Raw genomic sequence first — 18,168 nt, 5'->3', positions numbered from 1 at the left:
ATATCGTAACTTTGCTTCAAAAAAAAAAAAAATAATAATAATAATCATAGGGATTAAGAAAACAACAAATAATTAATGCTTATAGGGTAATTACTATTAAGGTTTTATTATGTTCCAAATAATATTACTAACGACATTAATTTGAAGTTATCCAATTATTTGGCATATAAATATGTTATTTAGAATAAGAGTATTTTAGTAATCATATTTATTTCTATCCTGATTCAGGTGAATTATTAAACAACTTATATGGACTCAATTTTATTCTTAAGTAAACAATTTTAATAAGAATATGATTCTGACTCCTTATTTCAACTTCTCCTGAATTAAATTTTTCTTATTTTAATTATGGATACGTAATTTGTTTAATTTCTTGTGGGGTTTTGTATCTCAATAATTGTACAGAGCATTAGTCACCCCATGCTAATAAAGACTTTTTAGTGCTATCACACCGAACCTTCCCCACCCTGAGTTGAGTTCCCATCAAAAGGCGACAAGTAATAAGTATCAACGCTTGAAAAGACATCCAAAAAAGTTAAAGCAACCAAATGTAATTATGTAATCTTCAAAGCAATAATAGATTAGATCTAAAAGGCCTTTCAGAGTAGTTTGAGTGAGCATAATAACTGTATATAAGAATCGGTAGCTTGAGTTTAATATGTATAACACTACTGCTACACTAATGTGAGTTTAATATGTTGATACCACGTTCATGAGTACATATGAGTTCTATATATTAGTATCACAGTCAAATTTATAGCTCATGAGTGATTCCTATATGAGTTCAATATATTAGTATCACATTCTTTCTTTTTTTGGCCGACTATGAAAGACTAGTTCTACTTTAAACTACACTAAAAAGAGAGAATTTGAACTCGTAGCGTATTATGTTGAGCTTTGAGGGCCGGAGTAGTGTAGCCACGCACCAAATTTCGAACCCGACGTTTTGCAATGTTTCAATTATTAACACGTACATCAAAGAAAGGAAAACAATCAGACTGAACAGTGCATGACAACAACACTGCAGAAAAACAAGCAAGTACGAAACCACTCAAACTTTCCGAAGATGGCTAAGTTTTAGTGAATGCCATCTTCATAAGAACATATGTTTAGTTAGTTTCCACTCAGTTCGAAAAGGGTTGAGAATCGACGACAGAATGAGTTGGCATAGAACACCCCGTTACCATACACAATACAGCTCATAAGGGCACTCAAACAACTCTTAGTCAACAAGTACTTGTACAAGAACTTAACAAACGAAGAAGAAACTGTCAGTCGTCAATGCCATTTACAACTACATTTCATATTTATTTCTCAAACACTTTTTCTTTTCTGTTTTTGGTACAAAACTCTCACACGTCTTTATTTGTATAACTATTTCACATTTACGACAATATTTATGAAGTAACATCACAAGCACAAAGGAGATGGTCTTCAGCATACTATAAAATCCTTGTTGGTTGTGTAATTACAGGGAGTCACCTGAAGAACCCAACAATGCCGGCTTTCTCAACCAGTACTGCTGAAACCTCTGCCTCGCATACTCCGCGTAGTCAAAATCAATTTTGTTCACATGACCCTGGAAACCAGCAGAAAATGTAAATATGTTATAAACACAAAGAGGCAGTCAACTCACACAAACATGCGCAAGCTATTGCGAATAACAGTGTAAGGAAAAGTAGAAATGATTTACCGAAATTATTCCCCATAAGCCCCAAAAGAGATGGTTGGCCAAAGTGTACTTCTCTGTTATTTCAACTAGCTGCTCCACCTCAGCATCACTGGGTTCGCAACCTGTAAGGAATATTGGAGACGAAGTGTGTTGAGAATCACCAACGCTTTCAAATTAAACATGAGCAAACTTTGCTCAATTATTTTTCGGTCAATAATGCTAAACGTCAAACATGAATAATCTGAGCACTAACATGCACACAAACTAATGACCATGCACAGATCTTGCAGAAATCTTCCTTACACAAACCTTGACAACCAACGAGCATTGTTCGTTTAAACAGTTAAATGTAGGAACAACCAATATCCGTTTACCCAGATACATGCATATCACAAAATCAACAGAGGGATCAGAAAATGAATATGCTAACCTGCAGAGCTCAGATATGCACGGACAAATCTCTGGCGCTCCTCCAGACCTGATTCAACAGAGTCGGGAAAACCAAAATATTTAATTTTTAATGAATTAAAAATACCAAATGATTATTTCCATGTTTTCAACTTGATTGAATTCTCAAGGTTAAAGCAGGAGAAAATGCAATGAAGGACAAATCACAAACAGATTAACAGTTACCTGGATAATTCCTGTAGTCCAAAACGTGAGGTGTCTCAGAGTGGTAGTTTGCTACCATTTCACAGAAATGATTTGCAAGGTCATAAGCGACAGGATTGTAACTGGCATATTCATAATCCTGGAAACATAACAAAATCATATCATTAATCATAATATATCATCGCAACACAGGTTTATAACATTGCTTTACATACATTTTTTAGCAAGAACATAACAGGGAATCCAACTACTGATAACTTGATCATGCTCGGTGAATATATTATGAATGTGATGCTAGACAATTCGCATTAAGTTTTACATGCAAGCAAGGAATGCCAAGAAAGTTTATTCTCAGAGATTGCTTCATGAGTTACATTCAGAATAACTACTACTTAGAACTCTCTGTCATTTACTTAGTTAGCATCCCAAATCCATGTACCCCTGATTCCTCAAACAGGCTAAAGCTAGTAAGAACGCATTTTCTTGATTACATCGACAACATGATTCAAATCGAAAAATGATGGATTTATTGTTAAAATAGACTCGGACTATGTTTTCTACTACTCAACAAGTTGACACCATTAACTAAGAAAATGTTTTCTACTACTCAAGAAGTTGACACCGTTAAGTTAGTAAGAAAAACTAATCTACTGTCCATGTCAAAACGATTAAATTCAGGTTGTAGAAACTGAAGTGTTCGACTTCAGTAACAATCCTAGGTCACAAGTGGAATCGCGTGGAAGGAAAGAAAAGTAGTAAAGAAAGTGCAATATTTTTAAAACCAGCGAGACAGTTAATGACAATGAAACGGTTTCGTTGAAACCAAGTAAAGAACTCACAATTAAAGTGATTAATCTGGTCTCTTCATCCATCATTATGTTACCGTACTGCAGGTCATTGTGACAGAACCCAATTTCTTGATAGTCCTGTGACAGTTCTTTCTCTAACATACTAATTTCCTCTTCCAAAGTATCGGAGCCGAATTCCTGTATGTCTTTGATCGAACACAAGTTTTTTGCCTCATTGAGCCAGTTCCTGGGGAAAATACGTAAACTGCATAAAAATTCACGAATACTCAAAAGGGAAGCTTTAGCTTTTCAAAATATAAAATTACCTCATTCTATCCCAAAGGACTACATTTCTCGGACCAGTCATATCCAAATTGTGGAACTCTCTCAGCTTAGCTGCTATAATAGCAGATATTTCGGGATCACGGAGGTCAGCAGCTGATAGCGTCTGAGAATTGAAAAACACAATAGCTTATGGATATGATAAAAAATCTTCTGCAACAGGTTATATGAAGAGATTACACTGAACCTCAAACATGCCTTTGTACAATTTTGGTATGATAGAGGATCCAATCCCGAAGCAAATCAGTCCGTCCTTTTTGATGTTAGATCATTTAAGTCCAATTTAAATTAGATGATACATAAGTTGTCCAGCTGAAACAATCGGTAATTGCAAGGTAGAACCGGAGAAAATCTATTACATCTTTATCACCTATCTTGATCCTAAAGATTGATTGCCTCTCATGTTCTTTTAATTTTTTTTTCACTTAACTATAAGATTCTGCAAATAGGCTGTTCAATTTTATCCAAATAGTTCGGTAAATATAACACTCAAAACTTATGCCTACGTGTCAGGGTTTCAATAGTCTATGATTTCTGGTGTAACGAGTTTAGGCTTTTCCAGTCGTATCACAATCTTATCAAAAACTGACTAATCGAAAATGACATGAAGTGATTAACGGCTTCTTCCTTTCACAACAATATAAGACATCAGATACCCTTATCATACACAAAAAGCTAAAGTAAGCTAAAGGACCGCTTTAAAAGATTGATCAAGATTACAGTGACATACGGCCAGACCCTGTATGCTCTTTGCACTAGTCAATTCAGTCCTAAAGTGCAGATTGGACCTTATTCTTCTTTTTATTGTTTACAACCACAATATAAAGTCATCATGCCACTAACTTTGAACCGTTAAACTAAGGAAAAGTAGTGACAATTATAGAGGATTTAGTGAAAGTATTCCAAAGACATCATTAGTTAAAGACTTGGTTAAAGTAACTCGTACTTAAAAAAAGAGAGAAGATAATATGAAATGGTAAACATAGCAAACATACTCTAGCATGAATGAACTCCTCAACCCTTCCCTCTGCAAATCGCCCAAGAAGACGCGGCCCCTGGCCGTGCTTGGACATGCACTCGAACGTCTGAATTTCATTCTCCCGATTAAAAAACACTTCAACTCCCTCACCGTAAACCCGAACCAGAACTTTCCGGAAAAGGTCACCATTGTTCCTCGTAGGCCAACTTATTTGATAGACCTCATTAGTCATTGCCCCTTTCAATGGGGTGACCTGCAAGGCATTCAAATCATCCACTACATCCCCCCATTCAGAAGCTACAGATAAAAGTACCTTCTTTAATTCCTCTGGAAGACAACCTTTAACTAGACCGAGTGTCTTGATGGCCATTTTTTTATCAATTATCAATTCAAACAGAGGTTCACCTGCATATCAAAGTGTTCCATTAGCTTCTATCTTATCGAATTCTGGCACCCTGATCCTATATTGTTCCTGAAATCTAATCAAGGTGCTTAATTGGGTTCAAACAACAGCTTAATTGCTATAATCTAATCATATCGAGATCTCGACGATTTCAGAAGATTAGTCATCACAGCTGATGGAATTAAAAAACTGCTCAGCAAGAAACAAAGAAACATACCCACATGAAACGAACAGTAAAATTCAAGGAGAAAAAAAGCTCAAATCTTTGATAGTAATATCTAACTGAAATGCCCTATTAACTTCAGCACTTGGAAGATAACACAACCCAAAATGATTAAAAGAACAAAAAACATATGAAATATACAGAACCCAAATGAAAGATAAACAAAAAAGCATTAAGAGATTGAGAAACAGAAGAAGTCACCTAAGGAAGAAGAGTTCAAGAAAGATGCAGGTTAATTTGATATGCCAAACTGCAGATCCTTTTTATATCAATGTGTAAACAATCACTAAAAAGTCAAAACGTAAATACATAAAATACTTGAAATAATGAACAGAGTCCCCCTTGGCCCAAAAGAGGGGAATCAAATCAATAAAAGAACAAAACCCAGAATCCTTTTAAGCCTATTATATATGAGGGTGGGATTGTGGGATCAGAGAAAATAATATTTTTTTAGAAAAAAAGTCCAAAAACTGACTTTTCTCTTCGTTTCTGTGGCAAAAGCAAAAGCAGAGTACCAAAATACAAAGGGTTTTTCGGGTCTGTAATATTGACTGAATCTTGCTACAGATTCTGAGCCGGAATTAATACCCAACTCGGATTGACCAGATTCTAAATTCTGAATACGCGTAGACGGTGAATGCTTTTGTTTGTTTTTATCTTTTTCTTTGTGTGTTGGTTCCGTTCTTCTTGTTTACTGGGTCAAAGGAGTGAATGTCAAAGAAAACGAAGTCACAGACTTTTGATTTATGCACGTACGAGTTATTACGCACGGAACAACGAGGAAATGTGGTGCCTGCGGGGCCCAGTTATGGAAAATAGCTCGCCAAATGAGGACTTCTCTTTCGCTAGAGACTAGAACCTCGTTTGGCAGCTCGGACTGTACTGACTATTTCAGTCGGATAGGATAAATAGCCACCGGATAGTACTGACTAAATTAGTCGGGCGTTTGGTGTAGTATCGGACTAACGACCGTATTATTTATACTGCGTTTGGTACTATACCGAATAAGAAGAATTCAAAGTATTATTACTCTTCAGTCTTCCCCAGATCTCTCCGCCGCACTGTCCCCTAACAGCCTCAGTCTCTATCTCCTTACAATTGTTGGCCTAAAGAGGCATTGAAATGCATCGTCAAGCAGATCTTCCCCCTCTGTACATCTGAAACTAATCCAAAAAATACCCCGAAACTAAGGAAATTAAATCACAATCAGAAAACAAAAAAAGGGGAAACATGCAAAATCGTAAAACCCAGATGAAATCTTTCCGAATTTTCGAATCCTGTCATCGATTCCATACAAGGTTCTAAAACCCAAATGAAATCTTTCTGAATTTGTGAGGTGGTGGTGCGATTGGTCTCTCTGTGGGCGTCTGAATTAAACAAAAAAAATGGCAACGGGGAGAACAGAGTTGGGGAGATCAGCGTCGGCTGAGGAGGACGGAGCCAATGAGAGGAGACCGGGAGAACAAAGCTGGCCAGGGGAGACGGCAAGAACATAGCCAGCCAAAGGAGACGGGGAGAATGTAGTCGGCGAGAGAATGAGACGGCGATGGAAGCGAGAGAGAAAGCCCAGTTCGCGCGAGAGAGAAAGGACCCGACTAAATTATACACTCCTTTTGGACGGGTTTATTAAGAGGGCATACACCGTAAAAAATAAGAGCATCGGATTAAATTAGTCTGGTCCAATTTAATACGAGAGCGCGCCAAACACCCGACTCCGTATTAATAATCCTATCCGATGCTATATACGACGTACCAAACGAGGCCTAGAGTTTCAGTTTTTTATCCTCCTCTTCTTTCCGCTGCAAAGGGCATCCATGTAATTTAGTAGATTTTGATTTCGAATATTTTCATATCTTAGAAAGAGAATAGAATTGAATATTGACTTTAGTATGCACACTTTTTTTTTTCTTTTGACGGATTTGAAAATTTTAATAAGATTTTATCCAAGGCCTATCTAAAACACTGTATTATTTCTGTATGAAACGTGAATAACGTACGTCTTTAATTATATATAGACTTAATTATATATAGAGTACATTTATCATATTTTTGATAGGATCAGAACTACAAGCACATGTGAATTCTATCTTTATTCATGAGACAATACAAATGTAATATAAAAAATATAATAAAGTAGTCATTTCTTATATATATATATATATCTTATTCCATACTATATTATATGACAGATATTTAAGAGCCGTTTGGCATCCCACTAGTATTTTCTTTTCATTTTTAAAAATATTTTCTAAACCAACTTCTTTAAGAACAGTTTCTTATAAGACCCAAAAACTTGTTTTGTATGAAATTTAAAATTATTTAAATCTTAGCTAACTTTCCTACTCTTTTGGTGTAGATTTTATCATTTGTTCAAAAAAAATCTTAACAACTAAAGAAATAAGAGACGGAGAGAAAGGACCGAAAGAAAGGGAGAGAGAAGAGAACAGAGAGATATGAGAGAGAAAGCTGAGGCCTGAGGAAAGGATCAGAAAAGAGTGAGGAGGGAGAAAATTCAGAACATATAGAACTAGAGAGGAGAGCCTAGGAAAGGATCGGAACAAAGAGGACAAAAAAGAAGAGAAGAGGGAGAGAGAAAAATAAGAAGAGATAGGACGCGAGAGGGACGAGTTAAAAATAGGAAGAGATTAGATAGAAATAGACGAGGAGGGAGATTAGTTTAAAACTGACTTTTGTGTTTTTAAAAAATAAGTTAATTTTTTAAGTTGGTTTTGATTTCACTTTTTAAAATAGTCTTACTAAACAAGAATATTGACTTAAGATCCAAAAATTATTTTTGAGTTAAAAAATTGGGATGAATCAAAATCCTAAGTTTTTTTAACAATGATGTGTTATCAATCAAATTTATATTTTAATTCAAGTTAAAATTTAATTTATCATTGTGATTAAAATTATTACAGTGTAAAATTGTCTAATCATATAATGAGTCACATCACTGTGCACGTCCTAGTGTATATGGACATTAGTCCTAGTGTATATAGACATTCTTTTAAAGTGAGACTCTTTATGGATTAATTTACGTGCTAACATTATAAAATATTATGCCGAAAACATAATTTGACAAAGAGTTTATGAAGAGTCCTAATTTTGAGTAGGGATGACAATTCTAACTGTTAAACCCGATAACTATGGATAAGCGTCCGAATGGATTGGTATTGGGTATGAAAATTCAGGTATATTTTGGATATGAGGAAAAACTGTGAATCATATTCGGTTATGATTTTGGATATGGTTATAGAGATCCCCAATCCGTATCCGTCCTTGAATCCGAACCGAATTATATATAATATAATTGTGTTATAGATATATATATATATATATATATATTATTCACTAAATCTATTACCCTAAGAATAAAAAAGTTGCATTGTGTGAGTTGCATTTTGTGGACAATTTAGAAAGTTTTGATATGAATCAAAATCTATGAGAATCCAGACCAATAATACTTATGGGAGATATCAAAGATCAGCCCACATTATCAAAGTTTAGCCTTAATTTTTATGCTCCACAAGATCCATTCATTAAATTATTTTATACGTCAAATATTTAATGATGAAATTAATATTTACTAAATTATCAAGCGTCAATTGAACGAATATATTTTTTGAATTGACAAAGATAGGTATAACTGTTAACTGATGGAGAATCCGTCACCGGTGAGTATGGTTATATATAATACCCGATGGTTAATTGGCAGTTATGGATATGGTTAATTTTCGTCCCCAAAACGAACCGTTGCCATCCCTAATTTTGAGATAGTCTCCTTAGCATTTCTCATACAACATTATATTTTAAGGGCCAAAATCTATTAAACAAGTTTAAATTTCTCTGGTGCAAGTGCAATAAGGTAATCATAGTGAGCAGTCATTGGTGGATACTACCAAGGCATACTGTTACATTATATGAAATTAATGCAGAACTTTCTCCGTAGTTATTACATGTATCATAAATGACACACCTCGACCAGAATCAAGGTGTGCTGGCCATCATGTGAAGGTGACGTAACCGTAAGTGCACGTGATACAAGGAAATTGTGAATAAATTAAAACCGAAATTAGAACTTAATTAAACTAATTCAGTGAGTGCGCAGTAATGGTTACAACCCATAACTACAAATATTCAGAGCATAGATAAAGAAGTCGAACGAGAGAAGTACTCATTACACAACTAGAGATAAGTTCCTACGTTAAGATGAGGATATGTCAAAATCACCAGCTATTCCTCGTACGCCACATAGATAAATCAGCTAATTATGACCTGAAGGGGCGAAAAACAGAAGGGTGAATGAGCACAAAAATAAAGGTTTATAAAATCCATTTACTTTTCAATCATACTAACCCCTCGCTGTAAAACAAGCATAGTTTCTAGAAAATCATACTACGTAAAAGTATGAAAATCAAATGCATGCCAAATGAAATTCTAGAAGTATGCCACAACAGATATTCTCAACAACAATATAGATATGATAATGTGTTGTAATCTATACTAACATGTCAGTCGGAGTTACCTAATATGACCTGTACGATTGCACCAATCGCTCATCCGTCTATGCTAACACATCGAGTCAAAACTGCCTAATGCAGTCTGTACAACAAGCTAGGTGTAATAATAACGCTCTAATGTTACGATCACGTGAAGCTTGCACTAAGCGCAATCACCATCTAGCCGGAACCACCTATTGTGGTATGTACAACAAGCTAACACCTACTTGAATCCAAAGTGAGAGTGCGGTGCTGGGGGGTGAACATACACGTGAAAGCTAGCCTGGCCTTGGGTTGAGCACTCACTTGGGGTGTAGCAATGATGAGCAGACTATAGATATGCATGCCAATAAGTCTCAATTAGTCAATCAATCACACAGCCTTACCTGAACTTACCTGCGCGTCTCATGATCACCTTAGCATTTCAATACATATATCACAATAATATGCAGGTAAAATGCATATAAGTATGCCAGGATGATAATTAAATTTCTACTTTAGTAAATCATTTGTAAAAATATAAGTATCATGGCATAACATGCATAATTCATTTAAAATGATTATGGAAACTATAGTGTATATATGTAAATGTACGAAAACAAAATGCCTACTCACTGGTAAGTCGTAGGATTGTAACCTCCTAACCTTGCGTGCCCACGTATGTCCTTGGGGTAAGTCTCCCCTATATGTGGAATTACTAAATAAATTAGGTTAATAACACATATACAGAAACTTAAATAAAACCCCCATAGTTTGTTCAAACCTAGGGTTTAAATATACGAAAATAATCTACTCGACGCCATGGACCTACACAAATTTTCAGAAATATTTTTGGACATCGAACGTGCCCTCACATGTTTGCTAAGGCACGGCCAGACGCGCCACCATGCGCGGCCAGAAGCCTGATGTCCGTCAGGAATATTCCGTTAACTTTAACTAACGGAACATTATGTCAGTTTAGGGAGTTGCGTGGATGCTTCCACGACCTTCAAAACTTGGTAACTCGACCGCAATCACGTTGACACAAAAACCACCGAGTCGGAGCTTCCGAGTCAATGGGTCAAAAAACTTATCAAATTGAAAAACGGTTGGCATGGTTGTGATCGTGAGGTCGAGAGGATCACGATGGTGGTATTTTCAAGGTCAATCTGTGAAGATTGGTAAGGGTCCTTGTTCTTGTAGAGAGAAGACAGCTTGGTGAGGAAGAGAGAGAAGGGGGAGAAAAAGAGTGACTTTTCCGATTGGTAGAGAGAGAGGGAGGAAAGCTGATTGGGTGAGAGATGTGTGGGATAAAGTTGATTGGTGACAAGGTGTAAGGCACGAATCTGGGTTTTAAAGAAGTAAAATGATAGGCTTTTACAGATTTCCCATAGTAAAAGCAAATCAGAAATCTATCCAAAATAGTGTTTTTAACACTGATAAAATTAACGTACGCTCGTAACAACAAGTACAAATTAATTACGATAGCGAGAATAATAATTTAAGAGCGAATAAATACATCCACGTCACTTGCCAACAAGGGCATAAAAGGTAATTTACATATTCGGGGAGAAATTACATAAGAAATTAGAGATGGGTCGTCACAATAAAAATATAATTTTTTAATTGTAATTAGTTTCAAATTTCTACCTAAATAAGGATTTATATCACTCTACGTATATTGTAATATTTTACTCACATCAATACAGAAAGTTTAAATTACATTGATATAATCATGCAATAATTACAAAAATAATTTCAGATTAATTTCATGTAATATAACATATACTTATATATCTATAATATCCACCATAATGATATGGTATGGACTACCATATCCCTTTTCACGTGATTGCAAATGCAGTGCAACCGGGTTGAACAACCCCTTTTTTTATTTTTTTATTTATCATTATTAACGGGATGAGAAAGTGTCAAAACTATTACAATAACATAGAAGATGGAGAGTTTTGAACCGAATACACATTCAACACTTTATTCATTAAAATATTAGACCACATGCAATGGGTTGAGGACTTAGATAGGACTGATCTCGCGTCACATGTATGATCTTCTCATCCCATTCATTAGTTTTGAGAAATTTAACTTTGTATGACACATCAAATCTCTCTTCGATCTTGGATTTGGATTTGGAACCTGTAAAACATGTTATTTGTATTAACCCGATTATTATTAATTGCTCGACGTCAATAAAAGCACCCTTAATTATATCAATTTTATTTACTCAAAATTAAGCGTATTACAACCTGTAAAACGTGAGTCAATGTTAGGGGAAAAAAAGGAATGCAAATATTGTAAATACTAGGAGTCCTTTATTAGGTAGGATATTGTTTATGTCCTTTATTATTTTCCTTATGGAATACGGATTGTATGTGTATATATTTCAAAAAAGTAATACCATGAGAATTACCCCGTAAAATTCTATTGGGCATCAGAACAAGGATGTCGTAACCCTAGAAAACTGTATATTCCGCTGCTTCTTTCGGTTGACTGGTTCTTGCGTTGTTTGTTGTAGAAATTGGTCAGGCCATGTACCCTGTGATTTCAGCACGCTGTCTTGCTGCTGCCTTGTGGTTCTTGATTGCAGCGCAGTATTTTGATGCTGCCGTGAGTCTTTATTGCATAACTGTGCATGCTGTGTTTTTCCCCTTCTTCACTGTAGGTTGAGATGGAAAATATAAGGGATGACTCAACCTTGAAGTTGGAAGGTGGTTCCTGCACACCAACCAACAATCCGGTACTGAGTCCCGTTGTTATTCAGAACAATGCGTCTGTCGTACTGAACACCATGAAGTTGAATGGATCAAATTATTCTATTTGGTCCAAGGTATTGGAGATGCACATTGCTGGACGTGGTAGAAAGGGCTTTGTGACAAGGAGTACCAAAGAATCTGCTGAGGATAGTGCTGAGTATGAGATGTGGGAGACAGGGAATACAATAGTAAAAGGGTGGTTGATCAATTCCATGGAACCTGCTATCATGAGATTTTTTTATTCACCTGTGTACTGCTAAAGAAGTTTGGGAAGAGGTGGCTCAAACATATTATGATGGTTCAGATATTTCTCAAATTTATGAATTGAAGGTTAAGTCGTTCAGGCTTCGTCAAGAGGGCCGACTGGTTGGTGTGTATTACGCTGACCTCAAGTCCATTTGGCAGGAGCTAGATCAATGAAGACCAATCAAAATGGAATGTGATATCGATCTCAAGACAATTCGAGAAGAAATTCAAAATAATCGTGCGTATGCTTTTTTGGCGGTTTTGGATGCCATCTTTGATAAAGTACGTAGTGATATTCTACGTACTTAACCCTTACCATCTGTTGAGGAGGTGTTTTCTGTTGTTAGGCGTGAAGCACAACGACATACCACTATGATGGGTGAGAGTAACAACTAAGGGGGGCTGCCATCCATGGCCATAATCTCTCGGCCACCTGCAACTTTTCGTCCTAACAATTCTTCTAATCAATCTTTCAATTCTCGTCCATTTACCCGAGAAAATAAAGATGATTTGAAGTGTACTTTATGTGGTCAAACCCGTCATACTGAAGATACACGTTTCGCCAAGCATGGGGTGCCTGATTGGTTCCCAGAATTTAAGAAAAAATTGCGTGCCAATGAACGTGGAGCAGTAGGATCTGGTGGAGGTCGTGCCCCCCTTCAGCGGCCACACTAACAGCCCAGGAGGCCGAGCCTAGCTCTAGTGATTTTAGTCAAACTTTGTTGACTCGCACTCAGGGTGACTAGTATTCCAACACAGGTATTATGGGGCGTGGTCTTTTAGCATATGAAACTAAGCAACATACAGGTGGATTCTGGACTCTAGTGTAACAGATCATATGACCTATGATAAAAATATGTTTCAATACATGACTACATCTCACAAGAAAAACATAGCAACTGCCAATGGTACCCTGGCACCTGTGTGTGGCGCGGGCACCGTGCATCTCACCACATCTTTCCCTTTACATTGTTGCTTACTTGTTCCTTCTTTATCCCATCATTTATTATCCATACCACAGATTACTAAACAATTGGTTGTTCTAATGTATCTGTCCTTTTGTCTACTTCAGGATATTTAGACCAAGGAGATAATTGGGTGTGGCACTAAGAGAGAGGGGTTGTACTATGTGGATGACGTCGTTCCTGGCAGACCTAATGCAATTCGAGCGTCTCGTTCTAGTAATTTACAAGAAGTGTGGTTATTGCATCGTCGGTTAGGGCATGCATCTTTTGGGTATTTACGGCATTTGTTACCTAGTCTATTTAGTGAAATAAATGAATCAAACTTACATTGTGAAGTATGTATTCTTGCTAAAAGCCATTGTGCTTCGTTTCCTCCTAGTATGAATAAAAGAGCTTTACCGTTTGAACTTGTGCACTCTGATGTTTAGGGGCATTCTCCCGTTATTACTTCTTCTGGGATTAAGTGGTTTGTTACGTTTGTTGATGATTGCACTCGTATGACTTGGCTATATGTGTTGAAAAATAAAAGTGATGTTGGTATGGTATTTAGATCTTTTTTCTCGGATGATTCAGACACAATACTCATTTGTGATTAAAGTTCTACGTTCCGATAATGGGGGGTGAGTATATTAATTTTGAGTTGTCGGAGTTTCTTCATGATCGAGGCATTCTCCATGAAACGACCTGTCCTCATACCTTGCAGCAAAATGGGGTTGCAGAGAGGAAAAATTGCCATATCTTAGAAACGGCACATGCTCTACTTCTTGGAGCATCTGTTCCTAAGGTGTTTTGGCCTGAAGTTGTCACTTATGCAATCTATGTGATTAATTGTATGCCATCTTGGGTTGTTGAATTTTGAAACACTTCTCCAAGTCTTCACTTAACATGCTCAAGTAGTGTCTACTAATACTCTCACTCCTCGGGTATTTGGGTGTGTGGCTTATGTGCATATTCAGAAAATTCATCGCACTAAGGTGGATTTGTGTGCCCTACGATGTGTATTTGTAGGTTTCTCATCTCACCAAAAAGGATATAAATGTTATCACCCTGAAACTCGGCATATGTATGTTACCATGGATGTAACCTTTTCTGAATCAGAGTATTTTTATGCTCCGGTATCTTCATCTTTAGATCACCAAAAGCAGAGCTCTAGTGGTGATCTGGAATGGTTGGACCTAGGGGGAGACATTATTGCAGAGACCGCACCTGCCAGTGGAGAAGTAAGTGCCGAAAAGGATGTAGAATTATAGGTAGCTTCTGCCGAAGCAGGAGATGCTATTCAGAAAGTTTCTACCGAGCCTTATGAGGTGGCTCAGTTGGTTTCTATTGTGCATAATAGGGCTCAGGAGCCTACACCTGTCGAAGTATCATCAAAGCAGCCATTGCAGCCACTTGCTGAATCTGCTGATGTGCCCCCCTCTCTCTAGCTCCACAGTGCAGCCCAATACGTATTCTCTGGATATGCCTGAGGTTAGTATTGTGGATGATTATGTAACTAATGCATGTAATGATGTAAGTACATATAAGTTGCAATCGAGACAAAATCGAGGTGTGCCACCTAACAGGTTCTCTCCGGAAGGGAAAGTGAAGTATCCAATAACCAATTATGTCTTATGCAATGGTCTTGCACCAGAGCGCTGAACTTTGGTGGACAATATGAAGTATGTTCAAGTACCAACCCGTGTGGAGGAAGCTCTAAAGGATCCAAAGTGGGCAAAAACAATGGATGAGGAAATGTTGGCGTTACAGAAGAATAATACCTGTGAGGTCATGCCTTTACCAAAAGGAAAAAAAATAGTTGGATGCCGATGAGTGTTTACGATCAAATACAAAGTCGATGAATCAATAGACAGGTACAAAGCAAGGTTGGTAGCTAAAGGATACACCCAAACATATGGTGTAGATTACCAGGAAACTTTCTCTTCGATTGCCAAGATGAATACGGTACATGTTATGATTTCTTTAGCTGCAAATATGGACTGGCCATTAAAACAGTTTGATGTGAAAAATGTTTTTCTTCATGGGAACTTGGAGGAAGAAGTATATATGAATTTTCCTCCTGGGTATAGTGCTGGTAGAAATATCATAGTATGTCGGTTGCGTAAGTCTCTATGTGGACTTAAGCAATCGCCTTGTGCATGGTTCGATAGGTTTACTCAAGTTATGAAAAAGATTGGGTATCATCAGAGTCATTCTGATCGCACATTGTTTGTTAAACGAAGACAGGGAAAAGTGACAGCCTTAATCATCTATGTAGATGACATGATTATCACTGGAGATGATTTCGATGAGATTTCAAAGTTACAGGGTAATCTTGCAGCCGAGTTTGAAATAAAGAACCTAGGAGATTTGAAGTTTTTTCTTAGGGTTGAAGTTGCTAGCTCTCCGAAAGGTATCTTTTTGTCCCAACGTAAGTATGTTCTGGATTTGTTAAAAGAAATTGGTATGTTGGGGTGTAAGTTGGTAGACACTCATATTGTTGAAAACATCATCTATGTTTGGATTCGAATAAGAAATCAGTTGATAAAGGGAGATATCAGAGACTTGTAGGAAGACTAATTTATTTGGCTCACACACGTCCGGATATCGCCTATGCTGTGAGTGTAGTGAGTCAGTTTATGCATTCATCGAGTGTAGATCGTATGGCTGCTGTTATGCGTATCCTAGCATATTTGAAGTCTGCGCCAGGAAAATGAGTTCTATATGGGAAGCACGGACATTTGAGGGTTAAGGGGTTCACATATGTTGATTGGGCAAGAAATGTAAGTGATAGATGATCTACTTTTGGGTATTTTATTTTTCTAGGAGGAAATTTGGTTACATGGCGAAGTAAGCAACATAAGGTGGTATCGAGATCCTCAGTTGAGGCCGAGTATAGAGGCATGGCCCACGACATTTGTGAAATTCTTTGGCTTCGAAAACGTCTTTGGGGTCTTGAGTTCAAACCAAAGGAGACCATGAGACTATATTGTGATAATAAGTCAGTGAGAGATATAGCTGATAATCCGGTGCAGCATGATAGGACAAAACATGTGGAGGTTGATCGATATTTTATTAAAGAGAAGCTTGAGAAGAAGATTGTGTCAATACCTTTTGTGAATTCGGAGGAGCAACTTGCAGATATTCTCACTCATGCAGTGTGTAGTCGAAAGTTTGATGACTCACTTGTCAATTTGGGCATGTGTGAAATCTATGCACCAACTTGAGGAGGAGTGTAAAACATGAGTCAATGTTAGGGAAAAAAAGGAATGTAAATAATGTAAATACTAGGAGTCCTTTCTTAGGTAGGATATTGTTTTTGTCCTTAATTATTTGTTTCCTTATGGAATAAGGATTGTATATGTATATATTTTAAAGAAGTAATACAATGAAAATTACCGCGTAAAATTCTATTCAACTTGCTGATCGTAAGGCACAATTTTCATAAAATCTAGATATAGTAGACAATAAAAATTGTGCGAAATGATTGATCAGTTTCTAATCTTATAGATTTTTCGAGTGGTTGAACAAATTCGGATGCAAAACTTACACCTAGACGTGCAATGTGTTCCCGATGTCAATGACAAAACTTGCACCTAACGTTAGCTTTGATAAGACCCTCCATAGCGGTGTTTGCATAATCAACTGGTATAACTTCGACGTTTGCTGTTATATTGTGCTTAGTTGCAAAATCAATCATCTTTGGGTCTCCTTCATTCCTCCAACGACACTACTATGTAACTTGTTTTCATTAATCAAGTTGAAAGTAATTGGTACAAAGAGAGACTTATACAAATACATGGATCAATCAAGATCCTGAAATTAAGGCCTATACAAGCTATTACGTGAGTTAGACTCATAAGTAGATGAAAAGCAATCTGAGATGACTGTATAGTAATCAAGGAAATGGACTCCTTAAATCAAGGGACTGATGACAGACTTTGGTTTACTCAACACTACCAGCTATCATCTTTCTCCCTAAAAGTACAAAAAAAAAATGTTAATACTAATATTCCATTGATGCAAATGTACAGCTGATTAAATGTAAAGGGAACTTACTTCAACACACCCACTTTCTCCACACGCACTTAGTTAGACAAGACATTTAGTTTTAAACAATCTTAACTTCTTTTATCTAAACCCAATTAAGGTTACAAGTTAGTGAATTCATCTGCTTACCCATCAGCAAAGGAAAAACTGGTAGCTGAAGAGGCTTATCTGGTGCTCCAAGCAAAACAAGCTTTCCATGAGACTTCAATAATCCAACCAAAGGCAAAAGAGGGTGGACTGCAGAAACAGTGTCAAGGATGCCATCCATTGTGCCCATGGCACCCTACACAATCAAAATAAACACATCTGTATGTCACAGTGCTCACAAGTACGATTAAGATGTAAACTTAATAAACCTTATTTTTCAAATAATCACCTGCATTTGGCCTTCCTCGCGGCTGACCAAAAAGGAATCTGCACCAAGGTTTTCAATAGCATCATCTTTCTTAGTCGGGGAGGTATTGATCACTGTGACCTTAACCCCCATAGCCTTTGCAAACTTCACGGCAACGTGACCGATACCACCTACACCAACCACACCCACATGCATACCGGGTTTATCAAGTCCGAAATACCTCAAGGGGCTGTAAGTTGTAACCCCAGCACATAGGAGAGGAGCAGCACCATCAAGAGGTAGGTTGTCTGGAATACGGACTACGA

The 18,168-nt window shown here is 37.0% G+C and overlaps 2 protein-coding genes across 4 annotated transcripts; both read right to left on the bottom strand.

Moving 5' to 3' along the window:
• Positions 1–1,287: 1,287 nt before the first annotated feature.
• Positions 1,288–5,618, bottom strand: LOC126585023 (probable choline kinase 1). Of its 3 annotated transcripts, none has more exons than XM_050249418.1 (9): positions 5,221–5,618; positions 4,707–4,798; positions 4,410–4,646; positions 3,399–3,520; positions 3,124–3,319; positions 2,306–2,423; positions 2,103–2,150; positions 1,694–1,794; positions 1,288–1,579 (listed from the first exon to the last, which is right to left on the bottom strand). In XM_050249418.1, exons 2-9 carry the CDS (start codon positions 4,761–4,763, stop codon positions 1,469–1,471), a joined length of 990 nt encoding a protein of 329 aa, XP_050105375.1. In that variant the 5' UTR covers positions 4,764–4,798; positions 5,221–5,618; the 3' UTR covers positions 1,288–1,468. The 3 variants fall into 3 exon arrangements, with proteins under 3 accessions (XP_050105375.1, XP_050105376.1, XP_050105374.1); XM_050249419.1 differs by having other exon boundaries at positions 4,733–4,798; positions 5,221–5,614; XM_050249417.1 differs by having other exon boundaries at positions 4,410–4,798; positions 5,221–5,617.
• An 11,786-nt stretch (positions 5,619–17,404) lies between these two features.
• Positions 17,405–18,168, bottom strand: LOC126587378 (probable mannitol dehydrogenase). The gene is made up of 3 exons (XM_050252417.1): positions 17,885–18,168; positions 17,638–17,791; positions 17,405–17,436 (listed from the first exon to the last, which is right to left on the bottom strand). Exons 1-3 carry the CDS (start codon positions 18,056–18,058, stop codon positions 17,405–17,407), a joined length of 360 nt encoding a protein of 119 aa, XP_050108374.1. The 5' UTR covers positions 18,059–18,168.

The sequence above is a fragment of the Malus sylvestris genome, chromosome 10, assembly GCF_916048215.2.
Source record: "Malus sylvestris chromosome 10, drMalSylv7.2, whole genome shotgun sequence".
In the NCBI taxonomy this organism is placed as follows: domain Eukaryota; kingdom Viridiplantae; phylum Streptophyta; class Magnoliopsida; order Rosales; family Rosaceae; genus Malus; species Malus sylvestris.
Note: the sequence above shows the minus strand (reverse complement) of the source record. Positions and strands in the feature narration are given on the sequence as shown.

Coding starts and splice junctions, on each gene's coding strand:
- LOC126585023 (XM_050249417.1), bottom strand. CDS start 4,763: ATGGCCATCAAGACACTCGGTCTAGTTAAAGGTTGTCTTCCAGAGGAA. Junction 3,320..3,398: donor GTCCTTTGGGATAGAATGAG/GTAATTTTATAT, acceptor TATTTTCCCCAG/GAACTGGCTCAATGAGGCAA. Junction 1,795..2,102: donor TGCATATCTGAGCTCTGCAG/GTTAGCATATTC, acceptor TATTCCTTACAG/GTTGCGAACCCAGTGATGCT.
- LOC126587378 (XM_050252417.1), bottom strand. CDS start 18,058: ATGCATGTGGGTGTGGTTGGTGTAGGTGGTATCGGTCACGTTGCCGTG. Junction 17,792..17,884: donor GCGAGGAAGGCCAAATGCAG/GTGATTATTTGA, acceptor TTGATTGTGTAG/GGTGCCATGGGCACAATGGA. Junction 17,437..17,637: donor AGTTTTTCCTTTGCTGATGG/GTAAGCAGATGA, acceptor TTGTACTTTTAG/GGAGAAAGATGATAGCTGGT.